The sequence below is a fragment of the Camponotus floridanus genome, unplaced genomic scaffold, assembly GCF_003227725.1.
Source record: "Camponotus floridanus strain SB8 unplaced genomic scaffold, Cflo_v7.5 scaffold26, whole genome shotgun sequence".
NCBI classification, from domain to species: Eukaryota; Metazoa; Arthropoda; class Insecta; order Hymenoptera; family Formicidae; genus Camponotus; species Camponotus floridanus.
Window position 1 is genome coordinate 1,011,521 of NW_020229392.1, and position 10,125 is coordinate 1,021,645.

Here is a 10,125-nt window from a genome sequence, read left to right on the forward strand (position 1 = left end):
ATTTGTTTTATATATGTCGTCTGGGATAGAAAATGAATAAAAACTCTTGTTGACAAATCGGTACTTATTGATTTTGATTGACACCGATTTATATGCCGTTCGTATCTCTATAACTATACAACGTAATACTTATACGCCGTCGCAATTTGTCGCAGCGACGTGTCCGATGTATGTATATTTTATTACGCACGGCACTCACGGAAGCACACACGGACCGAAGGAATATTTAGCTCACGTTTAGCGCGTAGTGTAGTGTATGTACAGGTGCACACACATGTGTATATTTATATATGTGCACCTCTGATTGCTTTCGATCCCACTTTGGAGTTCAATTAGAGGTGGTGTGATGCGCGTGGTGTGATGCTCGAAAGATGCCTGCGATCAGTTTTTTGTCTTCTTACAACGAGGTAACGTCAATAAGCCAACGCGAGGTTATGTCCTGGGGACAGTCGGCTATCGTTAGAGATAATTTGTTAATTTGCAAATCACATATTATTATTTCCAACGCAGATAAGAACGGGAATGCCAAAGATTTTGTCGCGTCATGGTAGACGATAAAGCGTCAATCACGGAAACCAGGTATCGTATGGTAAATGTGACTCGGGACGACGATTCGAGGGAAACGCAACAACGTGTAAAAACAACGATGCCTTCGGAACTGAGGTCGATCAGCGCGAGCGACTGGATTACAGTCGCCGTTCTCTGTTTCGTAAATCTTATAAATTATATGGACCGTTTTACGATCGCCGGTGAGTCTCGAACACACTGGGATTAAAGACATTTTATAAACATGAATATAACATACTTTATAAACATGAATATAACATATTTTATAAACTTGAATATAACTTTTACTTCTTCAACATACATTTGCGAGCAAAGTTAATTTTCTGCTCTAGGGGTACTGACCGACATTAAAGATGATTTTAGTATTGGTAATGATATGTCTGGACTACTACAAACTGCATTTATCTTGAGTTATATGATATTCGCACCATTATTTGGATACCTAGGAGATCGCTATAGTAGAAAATTGATTATGAGCGGTGGTGTATTTTTATGGTGCTTAACAACATTTATTGGTTCTTATATGAAGGTAAGTAACTTTTTCTATATAGAAAAGTGAATCTGGTATAGAAAGAATAAATTTATAATCAAGAAATAACCAATAATATAAAAATTTTATATTAGAAGTATTGAATGCTCAACAGATTTAATTATATATTACTATGGATAATAATATATAAAGCTTATATATAATACAATATAATACATAGTTTTAATTTATTTCAGACATTTGGATGGTTCTTATTCTTTAGAGCACTTGTTGGTATAGGAGAAGCCAGTTATTCCACAATTGCACCAACAATAATTAGTGATTTATTTGTGAAAGATGTACGTTCTAAAATGCTTGCCCTATTTTATTTCGCTATCCCAGTTGGAAGGTATATTTATTATATGCAATTACAGAGTACATATGTTATAAAATTATGATGTATATTTATATGTATACATAATTTTTTTATTCTAGTGGCCTGGGATATATCATAGGAGGTGAAACAGCTCGTATTGCTGGCAACTGGCAATGGGGGTTACGCATTACTCCTGTGTTAGGTATTATAGCGATTATATTGTTAATCACTGTGGTCAGAGATCCTATTAGAGGTGAGGTAGAAGGTGGTGTTCATTTAACAACTACTACGTGGTCATATGATATCAAGCAATTATTGAAAAAGTAATTAGCTGTATACATTTTCATCATTAGAGAACTATAATTAATTATTATTGGTCTTTTTATAAATTTAATTCTTTTTTATTAAAAAGCAATTATTTATATTGCATCAGTTGCTTTATCTATTATTCTATCATTTGTTCAAATAAAATAGAATTAATTTTTTATAATTTATATAAGTAAATAATTAATAAATTTATTATATTTATATTTAATATATATTTTCAGTCCAAGCTTTATGCTGTCTACTGCAGGATTTACTTGTGTGGCATTTGTAACTGGTGCTCTAGCATGGTGGGCGCCAACATATCTACAATACGGTTTTAAATTACTTCCTTATGGAGTAGCTGTCGATCCAGACGAGTACGTTTTTTTAACATTCGTTATAATAATGCATCTATAAAAGATTGATAACAAGAGAATATCTATATATTTTAAAAATATTATATAAATGCATCTTAATGTTTCAGTGTCGCATATAAGTTTGGATTAATTGGTATGGCATCTGGTCTAATAGGTGTACCATTAGGTTCTACCATAGCACAAAAATTACGAGTCTATTGGCAACAAGCTGATCCTCTAATATGCGCCATAGGTCTTCTAATAAGCGCTCCTTTATTATTCTTTGCTATGATTACTGCCAATACAAACTCTACTCTCTGTTATATATTAATATTCTTTGGTCAATTATCATTAAATTTGAATTGGTCTATTGTAGCAGATATGTTATTGGTAAGAAAAAGAACTTAACTGAAAAAAGATAATTATTTAAAAAATTTTTCTATCATTATTTATATTTTAATTTATAATTTAATAATTCTCTTATTATATATTGTAGTATGTAGTAATTCCTACAAGGAGATCTACAGCAGAGGCATTCCAAATACTTATCGCACATGCTCTTGGAGATGCAGGCAGTCCTTATCTTATTGGACTGGTATGTAGACATAATTTCATTACTAATTAAACAATTAGATTTATTAATAATTAATATAATTTAATTTTAGATATCGGAAGGATTAAAGTCCAGTCTCTTACCAGATTTAGCTGTAGGAGGACAATCTGCTGTTCATGACGATCAAAACATCATCGAATTTCGTAGCCTACAATATGCAATGTTTCTTACAATGTTTGTAGAAGTAATTGGTGCTCTCTTTTTCTTCCTGACAGCACTACACATACAAAAAGATAAAGCATTGGTCGATCTTGCTATTGCAGGTAAGTAAAAGACTATGACTCAACACTAGTTAGAACAAAATTTATATTTAAATAACGCACTTTGTTTTGCACGTTCACATTGAAATCATTACTAATATAGCTTGATATATGTTTGACATACACATACATTATTAAGAATAATGTAAATGTCACTCTAAAACTGTTCTTTATATGCAAAATACACTTTGTTTTACATGCAAAACACACTTTGTTTTATATGCAAAACACATTTTGTTTTACATGCAAAACACACGCACAAGTGTAATTTTTCCAAGATTTAATCATTTTTTAAAAATATTTAATACTAACCTGTAAACACATAATCATTATTATTAAATAAAGTATTGGAACAGTATTCACGCATACGATTCACAATATAATTCAGTAAGTGCAATATTCACAGATATATATGTAATTGAAATATCGAAATCGAAAAATTTTTTTTAAGATGTATTACTTGTTGACGTCATTATCACATATAATGATGCTGTATTAATAAATTAACATGTTCACATACATATATAATAAATACATATACATAATGTATATTACCCCTATATATAGTATATTCTGGTTGGAATGTGAAATAAAAATTTGCAATTCTACTAAAACATTCTATTTTTATACAGTACATGAATTGTTCTCAACTTTGGACTTACAAGCACAAGTTTTGGGATCAAAAAGAAGGTAGTATGCAAATTGTGATATCATTTAACACGTTAAGCGCCAAAAATTTTTATTTATTATATATTAAAATTATGCAATATATATATATATATATATATAATTAGATTTTGAAAAAATACATTTCGAAAATATTTATATATATATAAAAATGAAATATATTTTATATATAAAATATATACAAAGTATATGTATATATGTGAAGTAATTTATAAAATTACAAGGATAATTAAAAGAATATTTTTATTCATTCATATATTTTATTTTCATTTTATTATATTTATATTTATTAATTAACAGAATTAACAAATATTGAGTTACTTAATATTATTAGAAAAACTTTAAATGTATTTATATTAAATGTTATAGATATTTTTGTATTAGATTTAATTTTTCTAGAAACAATAAGAAACTTTTGAACATGACTCTTTGCATTTTTTTATCATTCTTTTTTTAATTTTCTATAAATTTGATCGTGGCGCTTAACTTGTTAAAATTTAAGATTTTTCATATTAATTTTTTTACTATTATGATCAATTGTATTTTACAAGCAATCATTATCAATTTTGAGATTATCTATTACATACAATTTTAAATCTTTATTTTATATTCCACCAACATTTTTAAACTGGAGTAACACATTTATATATTCATATATTTTAAATTCATTTTAATATTAAAAATATGTAATATTTATCAAGATGATTTGATTATTTTATCATGAATATTTGCCATAAATACTTATTTATATTTACGATATCGTCCTATTAAAAAATGGTGCTTAACGTGTTAAGGAATGCAAATTAAAAATATTTAATTATTAATAATAATCTTAGCAAATAATATAATTAAATTTGTATGTGTGCGCGCATATGATATTTCTCTGATATTGTTTATAATCCTTTCCATTTTTTCTATCATTATTTTCACATGCATTTTTTAATATATGGTTCTATACATAAATCATTGCACTTAATCATATTTATAATAAAAATGATTATATTACAATTGTTTTATTACAGAACTAGTAATTATATTTTTTTATTATTTTGGATTTATTTTTATAATTTTTATATAAATTTATATTTATGTGAATAATTAAGATATTCCACATATATTTTTTATAAAGTTTTAAAGTCTTTTATCTATCCATTTTTTTTCAATTTAAAATATACAAGAATATATCTAATATATATAAAAATAAATTTTATTATATTTATAAAAATACAATTTATATAAAATTTTTTATTCGAAATTTGAAAGTATATGTTGAATTTTGTAATTTTTATATTATATTTTTCACAATATAAGTTGCAATTTATATTTTAATATTTTAATAAGTTTAATAATTATTAAATATATAGCGAATAATTGATGAAAAAAGAAAGATTTACTATTTTCGTTGATTTATATATGTCATACATTTTGTTATTAAATCAATGAAACATTTTTCAGAAATGGGCTTTATTTAATGTAGGCAGTACATGGTCTAGTATGGAATGTGCATGTAATTATTTTTATATAACATGCAAACATCTTTCTTGCAGACAAATTTCTAGATACTAAGAATAATGGGCAAGCTGAATCAACGCATTTATAGATCATCACTGGGCCTCACCTGATAGTGTGCTGTGTATCTGGTATATAATTTATTTTCATGATTTCATTATTCTTTTTTTATTTTAATTATTCTTTTTTAATTTGGTAATCAATTTAATCGAATCTGGCTCTCTGTATAAATGAAATAACTTTCTATATCTAATCTATATCTTTCTATATCTATTCTTTATTATATTTGTATACATATAAATAGTTACGTTTATGAAAACATTTCAAAAGGACTTGATATTTAAAAAAAGAATGTTTATATTTTTTATTAAATCATAAATTTATATTCTATAAAGAGATACCGTCACAGTACATGAAAAGTGATGCTTAATATATATGATATAATACACATATAGTATTTTATCATATGCAATTACTAATATATACATATATATGTATGTATGTATGTAAGTGTGTGTATGTATACACATACACACACATATATATATTCAATTGTTAAATCTTCACGAACGCGAAGAGAATTTAATTTATTTAAAAAAAACATTGATTCTATAATAAAATTTGCAATTTATTTAATTAAATAATTAAATTGATTATCAATTATATCACTTCATTATTTTTATTGGTTTACATTTTACAAGGTTTAGAGTTTATAAATCTTATTTTTAGTTTAATTCTTTCGATATTATTTTTTCATGAATAATATAAAATTGAAGGAATTATTTCTAAAAAATATTTTCTTTTTTGTGATTTATTTCACAAGGTAAGGATGCATGAGGATGGTTTTAAATTTAGAAATATAAAGCTTTTTTCTCTACTTACAATATTTTAGTTTTATATTTTGCCCATGGATGTCATAAATGAGGAAAATAATACATTAAGCAATTTTAAAATTGGCTATATTCAAATACTTTCAAGAATTGCAAGAAAAATAATTATATAATAAAGATTATATTATTTTTCAATAAACAATTTTCAATAAATAATTTTATAATAAATAGAGAATAGGCTTGATATTCCTATTCAGACTTGATATTTTTCTATTATTCAGATTGATATTAACATCAAGATTAACATTAAAGTTGGTTCACTTTTACAAATATATATATTATAAAGAAAAAATATATATATTATGAGTGAAAAAATTATATTAAAACAATTGTGACTAAATTTAATATATTGAAGTGATATGGTATCATCCTTTGAACTGATGAAGCTTGCCTACAGATTTCTGTATGTAACATGACTAGGCTTTATGTTGTGAATGTATGTGTGGATACGGTATAATAATGCATGTATATTTTTAAACAATTAGATATATTGCGATCAACATAAAAAACATACAATGGTGAGTGCAATATAATTAGATTATTTGTTCTTTTAGATAAATAGTTATATATAATTTTATCTACATATTTGTATTTTTGTATGGTTCTGCTTTAGAAAATTAACAGTAAATAAATACATCTATATTGATAAAAAAATTGAGTAAATGGAATTTCAAAATACATTCTTCATAATTTCTATTTAATGTTGTATAAGATTATTGTCACTATAATATTTTTATCACAACAAATAAATTTTAACATTCTTAAAATTGTAATAAATATTTTGAAAAGCTCTTAGGATACTATTTATATATGTCTTTTTATTAATGAATATATAGTTGTTGCATGTGTGTGTTTTATTTTATAATATACTCCATGAAATTTTATACATGTATGCTTGCAGAAACAAAAAATTTGTTCCATGTTCAATGTTAAATGTTCTATATTTAATGTGCTTTTTGAATGTTACTTGTTGATTGGGGAATGTTATAATTGGAACATTGGAACATTGTAATTGGAATAAAGTATTCCATATAGAAATCAATTAATTAAGATATTATAGGACAAATTTTTCTAAGAATAATGAGATTTTAACAATACTATATGTAGTTAAATATTTGTAAATATATTTATTATATAATAAATATAAATTAATATATAAATATAAATTAATATAAATTATATAATTTATATTTTTATATACACATTAATATACTATTTACACCTGTCGAGGTTTTGTATGACTCGATTTATATAATAATGTATAAAAGATATTCAAATAGCTTTTTTATATTATTTTCAGGTGGAAGTATTTCAGACTCAGTGTGTATTTGCAACGATGCAGTTGATAGTGAATTACAAAATGATAGAAATACAATATTAGAATATAATAGGCATTACGAGGAACCCGCGTCACACATATAGATATTATATAGAACTTTAATACTTTAGATAAGTTATAATTATTACGAGTGTACAGTATATAGTTCTATCAAACATCAGATTGATTTGATTTTATAAAACAAGATGTGTCATATATTGACATAAAAATATGTTCTGTATACAGAACGTATTTATGAAGAAAATTTGCATATAATCATAAGAGAGAGTATCCTCAGAGAGGTATTTGTAAGTTACCACTGTTAATAGTGTACAAATATCCGATTCACAATGAAACTCTTAGGATGTAGATGGAACACCGCCTTTATAAATTGTACAATATTTTTAAATATTATATTTTTATAATCATTGCAAATTCACATATATGTAGTATATTATTGAAATCATCACATAATAAATGCAAATTGTAGGAACAATAACACAATGAATAATAAAACTGTATTAGTAAACAATTTGGGTATAAGATGCACAAGTATTTTCAGACTAAATTATTAGTAACATTAACAACATTGCGTTGGTATTAAATTATGAAAGTACTAATAATTGCGTGATTGTTTATTAAAAAAAAACATTGTAATCGACTATGCTCTATAAAATTATACATATATTACTATTAAATTTATCAATTTAACTAAGCTAGAGATAAATATAGATAGATTTCGATAATTATAACTATGAATATGACTGTATTTTGATTGTATTTTTTTTAGAAACGTTACAAACGTTATTTTTTAACTTTCTTTTGGGAAACAATACATCATAATTGCATAACATGCAATGAATTAAATTTAAAAAATCATTTATAATTATAGATTATCTGTTATAGATTATCTCAGAATTAATGTTCTCTTTTTCTTTTTATGACATAAAAACATTAAATAGATACAAATTTTGCATAATAGATTCTTTTACAATATTTATCATTATATGCATTAATTCTCTTGCTTTTAATATTTATAATATATATATATTTTTTCTGTATAGTGCTTACTCGAAATATTTATAACGCAAACAAAAATTTAATATTCTGTTATATGACATGTACTTTATAGAAAAATATTAAAAATTGAAGAGATCTCTATCTATAAAATATATCTCTTTTGTATTTCTTTATATAATTAAATCTTTATATTTGTACACTTATATAGAAAATAAATCAACAAAATTATTAATCAAATTGACCAATCAGTGAGTTATTAACTAAATTAATTAGTTTCAAGATAAAAAATTATAAAATCCTTTATTACAAAATAAATGCAGCTATGAAACTACAATTATATTGTATGAACTTTTATTTAAATCTGTATTTGACAACATTCAGTTAAGTAAAATGCACAAACAACATAACAAATGTATTTGCCCAATGCATTAATACAATATGTATAAAAATTAGTATAGTACTTATATGTATAAAATGATAAGTAGAAATTACAGATTATAAAATTACATTTAATTGTTTAATTATAATTATAAGAAAGAAATAATTATAAGAAAGAATTTAATTATATTATGTAAATTACATTATGCAAATAAATCTGTTTGTACATACCCACAGTAATATGTTTCTTTTATGATCTCTTTTTATTGGTCATTTTTTTTGTTAAAATCATGATTTTATGGGATAAAAATTTTCTAGTAAATTTCCTTTAATTTAATTTTTTGCAGATTTTTTTTATAAAAACATATTTTCCATGTTTATTTGCGAATGTTTATTGGCCACATGAATATTTTTATCTTAATTCTGAATATTATATTAAATACTTTCCTTAGATCACTTTATATATGCACAAAATATGCCACAGCATATAAAACACAAAATATAACACACATACAGATCGCGATGCGCCACAAACGGAAACTGGTATTTTTAATGGGCAGTCGAAGACAGGCTGAATAGAGTGAGTTATCGGAGAGGGAAGCGACACTCGGTTTCTTTGATCAATAATGAAACTTCTCTTTGCTTTCCTGTCACTGTTTCTCCCCGTTTTCCTCCTCTCTTTCTTTCTCACATTGTGCCTTTTTTTCCACGGGGGTCTGTCGCTTGATCCCCCTGCACACTCTTACGCGGTCTCTTGTTCACCCCTTTCCATCTCCATCTTGCCGCTCTGTCTTATCTTATACATTTTTAACCCTTACTTCAGCCCCCGCATAGACGAGGAGAAAAGCTCAAAGCGAGAGCCAAGTTTTAACAACCCTTAAGGTGTACCCCCAAGGCTGGTCTTCTTTCTTCTAGATAATCCACTCGGCGATCCGTTCGCGCGTGAGCTTCTATGCAAAAAGACTTTGGTATCCTTCAAAGAACAGCTTCGAATCCACGAAGAATTTGGATCTTCCGTAAAAGAGTTTCTTCGAAGTCAATAAGATTTCATTTGATGCGAAATACATCGAAAAGGAGAATAAATTAAATTAGAATTAATTTGATCGAAGGAATGTTATTTGACATTTGTATATATAAAGTCATTCATATTTCATATTAACAAGCATGATTTCATTTTTTATTAATTTATTTAATTGAAATGTAATCTCTTGAAACTCTTCATCTTTTTACATCTCCGTTGTATTTTTGTAACCATTTTAATTTTAAAATTTAATGAGATAAAAATAAAAAACACTATATGTATAGGTGTTTAAGAGTTACTTTTATATGTTTTGATATTTCTTTTGATGTTCTCTTGTCGCAAAAATTTCTATTTA

General features: G+C 25.3%; 1 protein-coding gene across 4 annotated transcripts; it reads left to right on the forward strand.

The window, feature by feature from the left end:
• Positions 1-218: 218 nt before the first annotated feature.
• On the forward strand, positions 219-8,001 carry LOC105257031 (protein spinster). 4 transcript variants are annotated; one of them, XR_002192822.2, is made up of 12 exons: positions 219-407; positions 511-749; positions 900-1,096; positions 1,294-1,445; positions 1,532-1,735; positions 1,961-2,095; positions 2,203-2,464; positions 2,571-2,669; positions 2,740-2,950; positions 3,580-3,637; positions 5,182-5,274; positions 7,334-8,001. XR_002192822.2 is itself a non-coding variant. In XM_011267374.2 (11 exons), exons 2-11 carry the CDS (start codon positions 545-547, stop codon positions 7,377-7,379), a joined length of 1,569 nt encoding a protein of 522 aa, XP_011265676.1. In that variant the 5' UTR covers positions 219-407; positions 511-544; the 3' UTR covers positions 7,380-8,000. The 4 variants fall into 4 exon arrangements, 3 of the variants coding, with proteins under 3 accessions (XP_011265676.1, XP_011265677.1, XP_011265675.1); XM_011267374.2 differs by lacking the exon at positions 5,182-5,274 and having other exon boundaries at positions 7,334-8,000; XM_011267375.2 differs by lacking the exon at positions 3,580-3,637 and having other exon boundaries at positions 7,334-8,000.
• Positions 8,002-10,125: the final 2,124 nt, after the last annotated feature.

Coding starts and splice junctions, on each gene's coding strand:
- LOC105257031 (XM_011267373.3), top strand. CDS start 545: ATGGTAGACGATAAAGCGTCAATCACGGAAACCAGGTATCGTATGGTA. Junction 1,446..1,531: donor TTCGCTATCCCAGTTGGAAG/GTATATTTATTA, acceptor TTTTTATTCTAG/TGGCCTGGGATATATCATAG. Junction 2,951..7,333: donor GGTCGATCTTGCTATTGCAG/GTAAGTAAAAGA, acceptor TATTATTTTCAG/GTGGAAGTATTTCAGACTCA.